The sequence below is a fragment of the Leptodactylus fuscus genome, chromosome 5 (assembly GCF_031893055.1).
Source record: "Leptodactylus fuscus isolate aLepFus1 chromosome 5, aLepFus1.hap2, whole genome shotgun sequence".
NCBI lineage: Eukaryota > Metazoa > Chordata > Amphibia > Anura > Leptodactylidae > Leptodactylus > Leptodactylus fuscus.
In genome coordinates, this window is record NC_134269.1 from 162242410 (window position 1) to 162259890 (window position 17481).

General features: G+C 41.0%; 1 protein-coding gene across 2 annotated transcripts in view; it reads left to right on the plus strand.

Moving 5' to 3' along the window:
- Positions 1–12833, plus strand: part of TSPAN17 (tetraspanin 17) — a 42589-nt gene extending 29756 nt beyond the window's left edge. The window contains exons 3-9 of one of the 2 annotated variants that reach the window (XM_075274646.1): positions 4–150; positions 3220–3390; positions 3759–3884; positions 4302–4349; positions 6961–7077; positions 8702–8736; positions 10497–12833. In XM_075274646.1, the coding sequence (XP_075130747.1) occupies positions 4–150; positions 3220–3390; positions 3759–3884; positions 4302–4349; positions 6961–7077; positions 8702–8736; positions 10497–10527 (675 nt within the window). In that variant the 3' untranslated portion in view covers positions 10528–12833. The remainder of the gene's footprint in view (positions 1–3; positions 151–3219; positions 3391–3758; positions 3885–4301; positions 4350–6960; positions 7078–8701; positions 8737–10496) is intronic. The other variant, XM_075274645.1, reaches the window with a different exon arrangement.
- Positions 12834–17481: the final 4648 nt, after the last annotated feature.

Below are 17481 nucleotides of genomic sequence, written 5' to 3' on the forward strand. Positions count from 1 at the left end.
CAGGGTGTCCTTTCCAACATCTCATCCATCACAGACTTGGGCGGCTTTGACCCTGTCTGGCTCTTCATGGTCACCGGGGCTGTTATGTTTGTGCTGGGATTCGCTGGCTGCATTGGAGCGCTACGGGAGAACACCTCTCTTCTAAAATTTGTATGTCCTTTCAGTGAGACATTGTTCGTACAACATCTATTCATTACAAACACGTTTATGGGAAATGCTTACACTTTTGTGCTGTTTTTCCTTCCAAAACTAAAAGTATGAGCAGCAGCTTGCATGCAACCTCTTTAGGGTCCGTGAACCAATAAACAGGGTTATTACTAGGTGACTCAAGCACATAACTAGCAAAGAAAATGTCTCTTCTGTGTAAACATTTACTGCGGATTACTGCTGGCCCATTTCCAGTAAAGCATATGGTTTAGAGATTTATTGTGGATAGATGTCAAGCTGCCTACCTGGCACGGCTCTAGTCACTAATAAACCTGCACCGTGCTGGAGATACAGAACATGTTACACTTGGGTTTTAGTTCTGCAGTATGCTATGGGGTGGAGGGAAGAGGGGTAATATATCAATGTATTCACACCACTCAATCTTTCTGCTGTAAATATATTAAACATTTGGCATACATTGCAGGCATACTGTTTTTTTCCATCACAATTGGAGAATAAAAGTCTTTTCATGTACTCGGCATATGGAGCCCCTCCTGCCTTCCCTCTGTATGTGATAATGTATTGCAGCCTAGTATGAACATGTGTTATCCATAGTGTCACCACATACAGGAGGGGGCAAGGGATGTTGGGAAGCACACTGTGAACATATTGAAATTCTACAGTTATATGTATCCATGTGCCTGATAAATCTATATAATCAGGAGTCACATCACATCAAAATATGTATGAAAGATTTTGCAACAGGTTTGAGGTGTAAAATAATTCCTGTGAAGCCATTCGAAGGCTCAATTCATATAACCATAGCTATCAGAAGCCAGTTGGATTCCTAGCATAATGGCCAACACCACTGAGTCACTTTGGGGTCTGTCAGATTTCTCCCGACTGAGCATTTGATCCTTGAACATAGTCTAGGCACAATGACAAACCGTTTTTTAGTAAAATAATAATACATTAAATGGCTTTCCATAGTCTCATACCTTTTCTGCCTAAGGGCCTCATTGGAAGGTGGAAAAACCTCTGAATATCATTCTGCTTCTTGGTAGTCATCTTAAGTCTGGTAGGTAGAAGCACGAACACTGCAACCCCATATATCGAGATTGGTGGTCACCTGCTCCCTGTTCTGCACCCCAGAAAAGAGGACGTGAGAGAGCCATTAATATCTCCAATCTAGAGCTGAACACAATCTGCTTGGTGCTACTGTTGTTACTTTTGGCCATTGATGGGGTCTCCATTTGTTAAAATGATAGGTAGCTTTGTAGTGTATGGGAAGTATCTGGAGCTTACAAATACGTAGCGTTGCTTCTCATATCATTGATGTTAAATGATTGTTTACTAAGATCTCCTTCTGTTATGGTTGCGTTGCTATATGTCTACCACACCCAGTACCCATTCATTCATTCACTCACTAGTTTCCTCCCTGCCCGGTTATTAAATAGACGGCTGATTACTATTGTTATTACAGCTATCGCCCCCTCCATTTTCTACAAATTTAATGAATCTTTTCAGGGGCTTCAGATTGTAGTTTAAAGGGGTTTAAGGCAATACTAGTTACTCTGTAGTATGACTATAAGCAGGTTACAAATATCTTACTAAAAGTTCTCCCTCATCACATGGCTGTATGTACACCAACCTCTCCTCAGTGAGAGCAGTCTCCTAGGACCACCTAGGGCCCTTTTCTTGTGCTGATCACTGAGGAAGGCTATTGTAACTTGCCATGTCCATCAGTGGCCTTCCTTTAACCAGCATACACAATGATGGATGTGTCGGGTGACATGAGCCTATGCCAGCAACCATTACAACGGGTAGCTTCAAGCTCTCTGAGGATATTGTTTTCACTATGGCACAACAGCCATGTTTTATATATATAGTAGATTTTGAACTTCTGGATAAATATTGCTGACCCTTAAATCTGCTGCCTTATTTGTATTTTGACACATTTTAGCCTTAACCTTTTATCCTTCTGCATCTCCGCATTCATAACTCTTTACAATGTAGCTTTGAGTCCTTGTATTTTGTGGGACTACTTGATCAGTTTTTATTACTTTTTGTTTTTCGGAGGTTAGATGATCAGAAAGCATTAATCCTAGCATCTGTATTTTAAGGTTTATCATGTAGAATAAATAACATGCTTATTTTATTTTAGGGGTTGTTACAGATGAGGTGAAACCAAGTGTGTGTGCGTGCGTGTGTGCGTGTGTGTGTGTGTGTTTTTGTGCCATTTTTCAGCATTGACTGCAGCATTTAAGGGGTTAAATTGCAAGTTTGCTTCTGATTGGTAATGAGTGGGGTTATATCATTTCAGAAATCAATGGTACCCCCTCCCCTGGGATAATCTGAAGTCACAGGAGAATAATAAAATAATTTTCTCCTCTCTCCACTGTCAGTTGCTCGTGTTGTCTTATACACTGGTTAAAGTGCAAGTATACGCAACACTGCTTTAACCAAAGAGTAAATCTATGTGAACTACAGACATTATCTTGGCTTTAAAATAAGTGCAAGATTGCTGTGTAAAGTGTTTAGTGTTCCTGAACATGTCCTGGTGGGGATGGACTGTAATGCACTTTGTTCAGCCCCAAACAGGGCTTGCTCAGAGCTGTAGGGGGAGTTATAGCTCAGTGGCCAATTCCTTTCAATCAACATCATCCCAGATATTGTAAAAAATATAAAAATAACCATAAATGAGACCTGTACCACATGGATGTAAATACATACATCAGCTGTATTTTCTGAACTGAACACTGTCCAGAGGCACATCTGACCACATAATAGTCATCTATGATTCTGTCAGTCCCTGCCACACTACAGGGCTAATGTCCCATAGGATAAAGGACCGTAATATTGCAGCATCATAGAGCTGACACATGGTCTGCATTTAGTGCACTGAATATGCATATGTGACGTGGGCCTGAATTGGAATACATTTCCCTTACTGCAGTAATCTAGAATAAGTTCTGAGTCTGAAGATTTGACTATGATTATGTAACCTACTGTGATGTCTAGTTGCCAAGTCTTAGAAGTCTGCTGTGACATATGTTTTATTCTTTATTGCAGTTCTCAGTCTTCCTTGGGCTGATCTTTTTCCTTGAGCTGACAGCAGGGATCTTGGCCTTTGTATTTAAAGACTGGATCAAAGATCAACTCAACTTCTTCATTAATAACAATGTAAAGGCATATCGAGATGATATAGACCTGCAGAACCTCATTGATTTTGCTCAGGAATATGTAAGTGGTTGCAATGTAATACTTGATTCTTATTGGTATCAACACAGTATTGTATTGTACATGGGATAAAGCAACAATGTAAGATATTCATCAGCATAAATTAGACTGCTGACTGGCTTTGAAGGGGTTCAAAATAACACATGAACTGCATTGAAATCTGGAATTGGAATAAAATCTACATGTAACACTCAGTTCTGTATTGCTTGTATAGAAGGGCTCCTATAAAAATTAGCAGAACACTAGTTCAGTGCCCCCAATAATCTTCTATACACCATGTGTTCTCAGCAAATTCCGAACGGTTCTCTAAAAATGGCATAAAATCCCAAATTATTATTCTTAGACTACTTTTTTTTCTTCCCATTTAATAGTGGTCCTGCTGTGGTGCTCATGGACCCAATGACTGGAACCTCAACATTTACTTCAATTGCACAGATTCTAATCCGAGCCGAGAACGCTGTGGGGTGCCATTTTCCTGCTGTGTTAAGGACCCTGCGGTAAGTTTCTTGCCCAATGTTCCTTTATTTGGTTTGTATCTTCAACATACCGGTACATTTTTTCAGAGGATCTTCAAAGGATTATTATATGCATTTCTTTTCCATTATAAAAAGATGAGATTTCATGCATTTCTTTATTAGTGACCACTATATGGCCAATCATCTGTGAGATTGCAGGTATATATGATCCCGCTAGCAAAATTAGAAACTGAACTGAAAAGTGATTGTGTTTAAAAAAAAAAAAAAAAAAAAAAAGAGAAAAAACCACACACAAAGCAAAAACACTGAAAAAAATGCTATGTCTGATCATTCCATACACACCAGCCATTGCAAACTTTCTGAGCCAACATGTCAGACACCACCTATGCTCTAATAGCATTGAAAATGTGTTTCTAAAGCATGTTGTCTTCCTTACAGGAGGATGTTCCTAATACGCAATGTGGATATGACGTGAGACTAAAGTTGGTAAGGGTTGCATCTTGCTTTATAGTGTCTTCATGTCTGTAACACAATAACATAAGAAATGGTAAAAGTTTCCACACTTTTTTGCTTATAATGTAAGGATTAACAAGTGTGGGGCATGTAAGGAGTGACAGCAGAAGGTTAAGGGGGCATTCACACTACTGCTGGTGACGTCAGCAGTGTTCGTAGCTATTGTTTTAGCAACGGAGACTAGCTGAACCGTTAGAAATCTGTTAATTTCCATTCATTTCAATGGGATTTTATCGTGTCTATTTACACCCAAGTCTTTTTTTTTTTTTTCTTCCCCTCTCCTCAGTGGACAAAAAAAAAATCCTACATGCAAGACTTTTCTGTCCATTAGAAAAAAACAGATGGCAAGCGTCCGTTATTTATTTATTTTTTTAGCACTTCAGTCTATGGGCAATGGACGTAAAACGGACAGCAACTGATAGCTATCAGTTACTGTCTGTGTCCATTATGATAGGTGTCCATTTTTTTTTTTTTTTTTTTTTTTTTTAACGGACTCCATTCAACAGTAGTGTGAACCCTTCCTAAGACACTACAATAGTACATAAATCCTAGTGGCTTTAACCAGATGTGCTGCTGCTCACTACTGTTTTATGCATCTAATATACGAGAGTCTGCACTACGTCCCCCGCTTATCAGCAGAGGGAGAGGAATGATCTGCGTTTAAGGGAGCGGCGGTGCTCGGCTTAACACAACATTTCCAGTTATAAAGGTAAAAGAATAAACAAGTCTCTCACCAAACAATCCATATGGGAAAAGAGGCAGTGAAATAACAATACTACGCTATTGACTCGATTTATGACTGCAGAGTAACTTCCCTTTTTTATATGAAGCGTGCAAATATCTTATTATGAAAACCATATAAAACTAACTAAATAACTGGAGTCACCTCTTTTCTACGAGTTCTGTCTGCCAGTCTCCTCCTGTACAGGTATAAAGATGACCTTGCTTATCCGCTCAGAAGCTTTAGGTGTTTTAGGTCTAAATGACTGCAACTACTTGTGTATTCTTGTGATTTAATCAGTTGTATTTTAATGTATTCTGTTCTTGTGTGTGCTTGTCCCTTGTTACACTCCCTATAATAAAGTAGTGACGCTGCAGTCATGTGATGTCAAGAAGTTTAGTATACCCCAAACATCTGTTACTCCTCTTTATTCCACCGCCCTCTCTCCTTGCATGGCCTGTTTTCATGCCCTAGAATAATTGAAAAGTTTTACAACCGGAATGGTGAGTTGCCGATTGTTTGTTCTTTTACCTGTCTAGTTTTCTGTATCCCTTATCCTACAATAAGCTGGGCTATAATTTTGTTCCATCTCTATCAACCTAGATTCTGCTAAACTGAACATCTTATGATGCTATTAGTTCTGCAACATGAAGACTTGGATGACATCCGGTCTTCTCAGCACTGGATTAGAGCATTAGAGTCAGAAAGATACAATGTTCAGCCTTGACTATAAACTATGTCTTTGCAGATTTGTGAAGAGTTGTCCCAACAGAAATAACCCCTGTGAGAATGTTGCACCTAGATGATCAGCCACATCCAGCTGATTTTTCTGGGGGATCAGTAAAGCTCTTCCCTACAGTGCCCCTAAATGACAAATGTGTAGCAGAGCAAGGGCCCCCTCTTAGCTGGTCCAGTGTGCCAGAGATAGCAGAGTACGCTCTCCCCTGATGATGAAATTATCCCTTACGCTGGGTCCACACTAGCGCCCAGACTCCGTTCTGAACTTTCCGTCTTCTGTATGCAGAAGACGGAAACCTGTCGGATCGGGTCTGGCCGTGAGCGGCGGTGAGCGTTTTATGCTCTCCGCCACGAAACCTTTTTTTTTTTAAACCGGACACAGAGTACTGCATGTCCGACTCTGTGTCCGGTTTAAAAAAAAAAAAAAAAAAAAAAGCATAAAACGCTCACCGGCGCATGCGGCCGGACACCTTTCAAACCCATTCAAATGAATTGGTATGAAAGAGTCCTGCAGGTTTCCTGCTCTGTTTTGTGCAGGAAACGGAAACCTGCAGAACGGAGACCGGGCGCAGATGTGAACGAGCCCTTGCTTGTTGATGTGGGATAACTTCTAAAGTTGGTATATGACCTTTAATCTTGTAGAAACTGCCTACACAGGATGGGTACACTACATTACAATTGGAAAATCCGTAGCGTTTACAGGAGCAGTAAGGTGGTCGATATTTTACTAGATTTTAGCAAAATGCTAAAGTCAAATCCTGGGCGGGTTCCACAGCAAATTTTGACATGTGGTGCGGTGTGGCAGCTAAGGGTCAAATCTACTGCACATCTGCAGTAGTTATCCAATGAACAACGAAGGACATGGTTTCGTGCCCATAGCTGACCAGGGTGAATATACTCTAACAGTGCAGGGTCTAGGATTACACAAAATATATCATCCAATATATTCTACCACTGGCTACTCGTGTCTTTGCTGCAGCCTGTGTAATAATGGCTGACCTCTATATAGAGCTGTATGTTGTATTCTGGATTACTTTAGTCACGTCAGGCAGCATCACTGTAAGATTCCTTCTAGGATGATTGTCATTGCATGTTGTCTCACAGGACTTTTTTTTTGTATGACAGGAACTGGAGCAGCAGAGTTATATATATACTAAGGGATGTGTGGGTCAGTTTGAAAAGTGGCTACAAGACAACTTAATAGTAGTTGCTGGAGTGTTTGTTGCAGTAGCTTTATTGCAGGTATGTATGCTCATAGGTTTTATCACAGAAACAGTTTACAGTCCTATAAAGTGTCTACCTATGAGACTTAAAGGGGTTGTTCACTTTCAGACATATATAGAAAGATAAACATTTATTGTTTATGTAATAAACCATGGTCATGTGATGAGTACACAGTTGCACAGCTTGTTACCAGGCAGATGTCTGATTACTGTGCTGTGACTATAAGGAGCAGCACCTGTGTACTCATCACATGACCATGGACCGTATATCACGTGACCACATGTCAGCATTTTACCCTCTAGAAGTAACAGAATGAATGACAACAAGTAAAAATCTAGAAAACCATGAGGAATTGATACAGAAAGTATATTGGAAATTTGTACAACTTTTTTTATTAAACAAACCTTTGTCTCTCAATACTGGTCTGAAAGTGGCCCACCCCTTTAAGCTCTGGCGTGCTGCTCTGTCCCTGACTCGGATCACCGGGTGCTACACTTTAATCAATGAAAGCATCTGTTAACCTGTTCCTTGTCAATGGCTGAGAACAGGTTAACTGATGCTGTAATCAATAAATCATCTTGTTAACAAGTGGCAGGTGTGGGCACTTTATATATGGCAGGTGCCATAATGGCTGGGTCTCCATTGTTTTACACAGCGGAGACCCAGTGCTAATGACTATTAAGGCTTGTCTACGGCATAGTATTTGCTGCTGTGTACACAATATGGAGCATGTCTCATACCTGACTGCATTTTCAGTTCGGTACATTCATTTCAAATCATGGAAGACATGCAGATACTGATCCGTGTGTCATCTGTGCCATTTTTTGCTGCATATAGAGTAGATCAGTACACTGCATGTAGCCTTATGATGTTTTCTTTGCTTAAAGAGAACCTTTCATGTCCTCATGAAAGTGCGGTTTTATACACCGCTAAAAAGATGACAGTACACTGAATTCAGCGCACTGTCAGCTTTTCTGTTATGTGCCCCAGTGGTGGAGGTATCATTGCTGTTAGAAGGTCTGCATCATTGCTGTCGATGGGGTGTTCCTTACCGCCCAACGATGACGCTGAGCTGTGAGGAATGCCCCCTGTACAAGTCTATGGACGAGTACTGTACAAGAAATCTAAAACCTGCAAAGAGAAGTTAATCTAGGGTTTTGTGAATTGCCAGAGTTGGCATCAGGAAGGAATTGGCATAATCCTCATGGGGTTTTCTTTATCCACCCTCATCTACTATGTTAGCTCCGATTGTGCTGGAAGTTCTTAGTAAAGTCCAAACAAAGGTTTGCTTGCTCTGTATTAAGCATGACTTCATTGACTTGATTTGTCCCTCCTGGGTTCAAATCTTGCCAAGGACAACATCTGCAAGGAGTTTATATGTTCTCCCCGTGTTTGTGTGGATTTCCTCCGGGTGCTTCGCTTTCCTCCCACACTCCAAAGACATACTGATAGGGAATATAGATTGTGAGCCCTATATGGGACGGTGACTGTCAGTGTCTGTAAAGAGCTGCGGAATATGATGGCGCTATACAAATAAGCATAATAATAATAATAATAATAAACGTGGATGTATAGGTGTGGTTTTAGCAGGTTAATGCAAGAACCCTGATTTTATCTATAGTGAAAATGTTTTATTCTACAGAGCACTGCTGCCCTCTGCTGGACTACAAATAATAGGTCGGTTACAACTGAAATACAATGCTGTTTTAGAGCTTGTTTATCTCAGGACTCTGCATGTCATACCATTTATGACTAGGAGCGATGTAAATTTAAAAAATGCACGGCAGTGACAACCTTTTTAGTTTTGAATGAATTTTAGATGAAATAATTGGGGCCATATGGTTGAAAGGAAATGCTATAGAGTAAATACTACATTTCTTTTGTGTTTTAACCCCTTTAACGACTCCTGTTACTGGGCTCACCAATAGAAAAGTAGAAATATTAGTAATAGTTGATAATTCTAGTTAGAATTACCTTCCCATCTGTGCCTCAGCTACAATATCTAGTCTGGAAATGATCAAGAATAACATACAATCTTTCCAGGTAACCCTCAAAACACCTTTAGTAATAAAATAATAATACATTTTATTTATATAGAGCCAACATATACCACCGCACTGTACAATTACAGTGTACCTGGTTTATTGTCTAATTATATAGACAAAATTCACCTTAGGTGTCAGAAGACACACATCCACAGACACACATACACACAAACAGTGCCTGTTTCTAATATCTGTTTCTGTGTGTAAATATATAATTTTATAATATCTGGGTATGTTAAATAGTCTGACTGTGTATGTTTAATTAACAAAAAATACTTGTATTTTATATTATGTCAAATGGGACTTATACTGATTTTTGCAATGGTCACATTTGTGTTCCCCTGCAAGCTGCCACAATAAAAGCTGCAAGAAACTTGTTGTTTTTTCTGTGGCAAACTTGCACTCGTCTCTGTACAGTGAACAGCAAGAATAACTGTCTGTATGCTGCTAATGTAGACCGCAGTCTAAGGCTAGGTCTAGGGTTGAGCCGATCTTGAGATTTCAGGATCGATTTCAAAATCCGATTTCCGATCATTTTCCAGCCGATCGCGATCGTGAAATTTGCTCGGTCACCAATTGGGATCCGATCTTTCCCGATCGCTCACAGTAGGGTTGAGCCGATCTTGAGATTTCAGGATCGATTTCAAAATCTGATTTTTGATCATTTTCCAGCCAATTATAATCGTGAAATTTGCTCGATCGCCGATCGGGATCCAATCTTTCCCGATCACTCAACCCTAGCTAGGACCACACATGGCATAGTCAGTCCATTTTGTAGAATTGCTGGTGCCTAGCCTGCTGCTATGTACAGTACAAATCTCCATCCTCACGTTGTAGAAATAAACAGTTTTCTGCCTCAAGTTCACGGCCTGCAGTGAATCAATGTTTTGCTCAGGCTTTGGTGCAGTTTTCCACTTTTGCAATGCAAAGGTTGAAAAAAGGCCAAGGCCATGTTTAGCAGCACCATTGCTGGCATCATCCTCTCTCGTGGCTGGGCTGTAAACAGTCTTCTTTCCCTTGAAGAAAGGACACTAAGGTGTTACACAGGCAATAAGTAATGCTCATTAACCTTGATAGTGCATCAAGGCCTTATCAAGACATATCCTATTTCACAAAGGGGCACTACAAGGCCACACTGCCCAGGAGAATGCTACTGAAAGGGTGTTAAATGGGCCACTCCAAATGGTGTCCTATTCCCCAGTGTAGCAGGACAACAGAGTGAATTCCCCTATTGTGGTCCAGGTTCTTCCTGGTTTTCAGTTGTATCATGGGGATATCGATGACCGACTTGTATTGGTCCACCTTTAGCCAAAACATACTGCCCAGCACATTTACTATAAGGTAGGATGTGCCACAAATGCTAATTCTTTTTTCTTTTTCTTCCTGCTCTAGATTTTTGGAATTTGCTTGGCTCAGAATCTAGTTAGTGATATTAAAGCTGTGAAGGCAAACTGGTGACATACTGCCCTGTGTGCTCCTCCGCCTGGCCACCATGGACACGGGAGCCTGCCTTACGGGACTGCACTGTAACATCACAGAGACTCGGCATTGGACGTTTACAGACATGCCCCCTTCTCTCAAAAGTATTTTGTGGCAAGTTGGTGGGATGAAGGTGGTCAAACCCCTTTTGTTTTCCCTTCTGCTGTGTTATGGTCAGGGGGTGATGCCATATTCTGTGATATAAATTCCCACTTCCTGCCTGGGCTTCCTTCCCTCCCTGGGCATGGAGGGGCTGGCATTGGAAGCCATGGTGTAAATAGGTGCATGTACGATAAAAAAAAAAAAAGGGCAGCGTGACAGTGATTTATATTTATAAATATAGTATATATATCTATATAACAAAATGAAAGGACTCTACACACCATGTCAGCCAACTTCTGATGAAGGCCTCAACATGGTATAACTAAAGGGACCTTTCCTGGCACATGACTACTTCATGGTGTGTGGTGCCAGCTACCCCTTCCCTGTATTGTCAGACACTGGAGCCGTTGCAGCTTGAATCATTCAGCACCCAGAGCTGCCCATGCAAATGCTACTGAAAGGTATTTTTGCTTTGAAGGTGGGGCATTTTCTGTGCATAGCATAAGAATATTGGACATGACAGCTGTGGCAGAAGCACATGTAAGAAGGCCAAGGACTAGGTTATAGGATTGGCTTACTAACCAGTTGTGGTAAGTGTGGCAGAACTGCTGATGGGGGGAGTATTTGTGGCCACACGTTACAGTGTCAGGCCACCCTTCTAACCGTCAATTTATATTAAAACCACAGCGCCGATACCTGCTTCAGAAAAAATCCCTGTCCCTGTAGTACATGACAATTGAATGTGCATTTTCATTGCTTAATACACCCACATGACAGCCATGAACATGAAGGATATCCTGTCCTGTTTATATGCCATGATGTGTGCTAATGTATGGATTGTTTACTGAAGTCTTAAAGGGATTATTGCTTTTATTAAGATGCCCACAGCCTGCTGCATTCTCACTAGAGTGTCAAAACTGGACGACTGTGCACAAGAACAGGACTTGCCAGGTTGTGTTCAGCGCCCTCTATTGGTGAATTTCATTCCGTCTTATATTTAGGGGTGTTGGAATGACTGTCTTGTCCACGCCATCATTGCTTTGTTTTAATGTCTCATTTAAAGCCTGTATATTTTGTGGCAAGGTGTTTTTGTTTTTTTTGGTATTCCTTCTGTCTGGGCATAAAGCACATACTTCCACTTAACCCCTGGTAGCCCAAGTGCGCTCCAGATGAATATTTATGTATTGCACAGTCTTGCCTTTGAGAAATGTACTGCACAGCTATGGCTACGTGGAGAATCATTCCAGATAGTAAAGCTCCTGATGCTATTGTTCACTTGAACTGGAAAGGGTCTGGGTGGTAAGATGGAGATTGGAGACCACAATCCCTTTTTTTCTAGGCCAGTTTTATAGTTGTAGCTAGTTCTGAGGGGTTCCTTGAATGTGATTAAACTGCAGGTTGGTTAGGGGGTGGGGGGCTCTCTATTTGACCATAGGCATACGATCCAGCAGAACAGTGTGCTAGCTTTGGGGATGACTATTGACCAACATGATGTTACAGTCATGTTTACTACAAATCATAGCAAAATGGAATCCTATGAATATTGTACATTCCTAACGTGTGGTTTTTCCTGATATCTATGCACTGCAGCTTTGATACTGCATAGCTTGTAATGAAACAGATGGAAAGTTCCATGTCACCTACCTCTACTATGCCGCGCGTCTACTGAAGAATATGGACACTGGTGGGTTAATAGTGCCATATGGATTGAATTCACACATTAACAGAAGTTATTGGGGAATATAATTTAGCAAATCTATATGGGTTTTCTACCATTAAATATTCACTTTCTGATCTGTCACACTAAAGTCTTCACATATGTGAGTGGTGAATATTTCTCCACGACTTTATTTTATTCTTTCTCCCCCTACAGTGTGTGTTCCTAGCTAGCCATAATGTTAGGCCAGTGAAGCCTTTCACGGCAGATGTCTGGTTAAAGTGCTGCTTTTTTATTTTAACTGGTGTCCCTTAAAATTGTGAATGTTTTCAGAATGTGTTCCAAGAGTTACAGTTCTGAAATGACCAGAAGTCTCCTTTCCTACCGTCCACACGTCACACTGCTGCAGCGGAATTCAGCGGATAATCAGGAATTCGCGGTGCAATGTTAATGTACAAATTGTTTATGAAAAATAAAGTTCACAAAACTTGTTTTCTGGTATGCTTGTCATTTCAGTCTGCCGCCACTAGAGGGTGCCACCTCCCTGCAGTAAAACATACAATGACACTTGTCTGGTGCAAAAAGGATCTGCTCTGATTTGGAGAAAAGAGAAATGTGCTCATCAGAATATCTTCAGGTTTTTGAAGGCAAAACAAGGTTGTTGTTTAAGTTAGAAGTCTTGATTTCCCCTTTTGCCATGTTTTAAAAATAAATAAATAATAATAATTACCCTATATATAAGCCGAATTTTTCAGCACAGTTTTTGTGCTGAAAAAGCCCCACTCGGCTTATACTCGAGTCAAGCAAAAAAAAAAAACAAACATAAAAAAAACCTTTTTTTTTTGGAGGGGGGGGGGGGGGTGTCTATGACCAGCCGCAATAGTAATGTATAGAATCTCCCATACAATAGTGAAAAAAAAAAGAAGCGTTAAAAAATAAAGTAAATAAAAGCCTAAATCCCTCCTTTCCCAAGAATACATATAAACATAGAAAATGACTGTGAAACAAACACATTAGGTATCCCTGTGTCTGAAAGTGCCTGGGCTACTGAATATAGGGGATCTGCAATACACATGAGCTACAATGTTATTGGAAAGGTTGCTGAGAGAGACTCTCATTGATTTCAATGTGTTCTGCACGTTAAATGGAACCCATTGACTTCAATGGGAGTCTTTTTTTTTTTTTTTTTATCAGCGCTAATTCTGCCGCAAGTTATCGTGCCACTTTATTCTGTGTGAATGCCCCCTTCCAGGTCTTTGTGTAGCGGCTGCTTACTACTCTCTGTACATACAGGTAAGGTGATATAGTGTGCTATGCTGTCTACTAGCTTACACAAGAGCAGGCACAATTTTATGAAAATAATAAACATGAGGTATTAATGATTTATGATTTTGGTTAACCCATATGATGGGTGCTCATGGGCCTATGGGTACTTACAGTATTAACAATTAGGTTTTAGTACCTTTGTTACATTTGTAATGCATTTTTTCCCCTGTGTTTTTCAAATCTTATAGAAGACGGATTATGATAAACCAACAAAAATAAGAGTCCTGCTTGTGTGTCCTTACCCTTAGAGATATAGTAAAGTGGCAGGTGTAACACGAATACTCAGAGCCCACCACTAGTTACTTCCTAGCAGTAAAGGTCAGAGTGATCAGTGGTCATTCATACATAACCTCACTGCAGTGCCAGATTACTGTGTACATGGAGGTCTCCCTGGTATTAAGTGCCTGTGACAGGTAGAAGTGTGTCATTGCAGGACAGTGCGTGCAGTCTACAGCCCTCAGGATTTATGGTTTTTATGCTGTGATTTCATGTCATGATGTATCTGTCATCATTCTCCCGCAACTGATTTATAAGAGATCTTTTTGGCACAGAGAGAGTTTATAACCTGGATTAACACATTACGTTTTATACCGGTAAATGACATGGCTTCATGACGGTTATCACTTTATGTATCTTACGAATATTAAACTGCTGTTGCCTGCAGGACAATCAGTTAATTGCAGGTTGTTGATAATGCCTGGTCAACAAGGGTCAACAATAGTCTTTGCTGCCTGCATAGGAGTACTACAATCCTTGTTGCTGCAATTGTAATGTATCGGGGTTTAGAGAGACCGCAGTAGGGAGATGAATGTTTTTTAACCACTATTGGTGTCCATTTTTTATACGGGAATTACACTGTGTGGGACACATGAGCTTTATGCTATGGTAGTGGGACTAAGGCGCATACTGTGACAGGGCATGTATAGTTCATTATATCATGGGGAGGCTACTAATGGGGCATTATACTGTTCCATTAGAGCCACCTCACTAGTGACATTAACCGTTCTACTCCATTTGACAACCAGGGAAGGTTCAATAAAGGAAATATTTTTTCCTAACTTTTCTTATCGTAACCTAAGATACATCTTATAGACCTGATCTGGGCAATGTACGGCCTGCATAGCTTGTGGGATAAAAGCATAGCTCCCTGCATGTCCCGCTTTTATACTCTGGTCTTAGGCAGCTCCCTGAATGTCCCGCTATGTCTCTTTAGTCTTATACTTAAGAAACTTTTCACCCGATCACCCCCCTGTTCTTATAACTGCGATAACAGCAGGGAGTGACGGGGGAAAGCTTGTACTACTGTACTGAGGACCTGTGTGTGACGTCAGACGTCATGTGACTAGGGAGGCGTGTCTTAGTGCCGGCAGGACAGTACAAGAAGATGCAGATGTGTGTATCTGAAGGTACTGAGAGGAGAAGGGAATGTGAGATGCAGGGTGTAGTGTGTGTGTGTGTGTGTGTGTGTGTGTCTCAGTAACCTAGGGGCAGAGATGGAGGGGGAGGGGGCATGAAACTGGAGGCAGATGGAGTGGGGGACATGAAACTGGGGTAGATGAAGGGGGAATTTAAACTGGGGAAGCATTAAACCGTGGAGGTAGCTGGAGGGGGACCCATCTGCCTCTAGTTGCCCCTAGCTTAATGTCACCCTCCAGCTACCATAAATTTATTGCCCCCCTCCAACTTCCCCCACTGCTAATGTCCCCCTCCAGCTGCCCCAGTTTCATGTCCCCTCTAGTTTCCTTCAGTTTAAACTGGAGCATCAGGAAAGGGGCTTAATACTGTGGGGCAGTTGGAAGGGAACATTATAATGTGGGTACATATAATGTACAGGTGACAGTAGGAGGATTATACTTTGTGGGGCACATGGAAAGATGATTGGAAATGGGCGGGGTCAATGAAGTGGGTGGAGCTAAATTCACCATGGCGCGGCCCTCTAGAATAGTTTTAATTTCATATGCGGCCCCATGGGAAAATTAATTGCCCACCCCTGTTATAGACAGATGTGTCTTATCATTTGAAAAATACAGACAATACTGTTCAGACTTTAACCTGATGGTGGACGTCGGTCAGCGGACTTTTGCTAAAAGTAGTTACACACCTAACCTATAGAATTAATTGAAGCCATGTGGTTATACTATATGTCTCAGGTTTTCCACATGTATGGAGAAAAACAAGTCATCCATGTTATGCCTACATGCAACTAATGTACACCTATATGGATGCAGTATTGCTTTATACATGAGCCGAGAGTGTTTGACTTTCTCTATGCTTCACTTCTTTTGGCTGGAAGCACAGAGCCATGTGCAAACCCCAAGTGGATACTTTCTTACCATTTTGTGTAAAGTAGAAAGGGGTGTTCCAACAAACATTTCACCTGTCATAAATGTCTGATAGTTGGGGGCTTCACTACTGGGCCCCACCAGTCACTAGGATGATGGTTGTGAGTGGCTGCGTTCCTCCATACTGGATGGCAGTGGTAAGAAGGAGCAATTACAGCAGTAGTCAAATGTGCAATGTCACTCCATTCAATAGCCACACAACAGCTCTGGTTTTGGTATGATGATGAAGTTGTCTTTCTGTAATAAGGGAAGAAGTAAAGGGCTGCAGTGATTTAAGGCTCCTCCTAGTCTGCTATCTATTGAATTGAGGTTCATCTAGATCAGGGTTACCTGCTGTGAAACTACAACTCCCAGCATGCTCCATTCAATTCCATGGGAGTTCCAAGAACAGCAGAGCAAGTATGCATGCTGGGAGTTGTAGTTTTGCAACAGCTGGAGAGCCGTACGTTATCTTCCCCTGATCTAGATGATGATATTGAACATCTATCACACATTTAATGGTTTTCGATTAGAACCATAGTCTACACGTGGAGGTGCATGTTTCAAGAGGTGCTTAAGTGGATGACTAGAGATACACTTTTGGCTAAGGCCCCATTTTGGAGGAACACAGTGGTTTTTGCTGTGGCTTTTTGAGCCAAAGTCAGGGAGTAGCAGGCTGCAAATAGAAATGTGACATTCGACACAGCCCAGTATCCTGGTCACACTAGCAGTGGTTGCTAACAAGGACATGGAAAAAAAAAACATGGAAAGGGTATTTCTTGTGGTGGGAATCATACAGAGTAGTTTAAAATGGCAGTCAATGTTGTTTTGGGCTGGACATTCACTTTAATTGTTTATATATTGCAAACATATCCTGCAGCGTTTAAAGATATTGCCATAACCCATTGCCCACATAGGGTGTTTTGATAGTGAACCCTATCAGTATGTCATTGGCAGAAAGCCCATACAAACTCCATACAGATGATGTTCTTTCTTGGATCCGAAGCCAAGACTCCAGCATTGCAAGGTAACGGTACTAACTTTAAGCTGCGCCCATATCCGCCACTGAGATACTGACTAGGGTTAGCGTAATTCTTGGAATACTCCTAATAGAAATCTGCGATACATTTCTATCTGCCTATTGTATACTTCCGGATTTCTGTGCAGTCACCTATAACATAAAGAAAGTTTAAGAGCAATTTTCTTATTAGAAGAAGTAGAGTATAAAGATGAGTGTGTGGATGGTGGCAGGTGGGTCATGGCCGTCTATAGTCTAGGCAGGTTATAATTTGCTGAAGAACAGCTGAATTCTAATGTATTCCTTTTGGCTTCCTTTATTCTAAACTTGCTTATTGTGAAAGCTGCTCTGCTATTAGCAGTATATTAGAGAATTGCACACAATACGTAATTATACCAAGCAGAATTTCAATTTAAAGTTTATTGTCACCTTTAAACTCAAGTCTGCATTTCATATGAAGACATAATCTACATG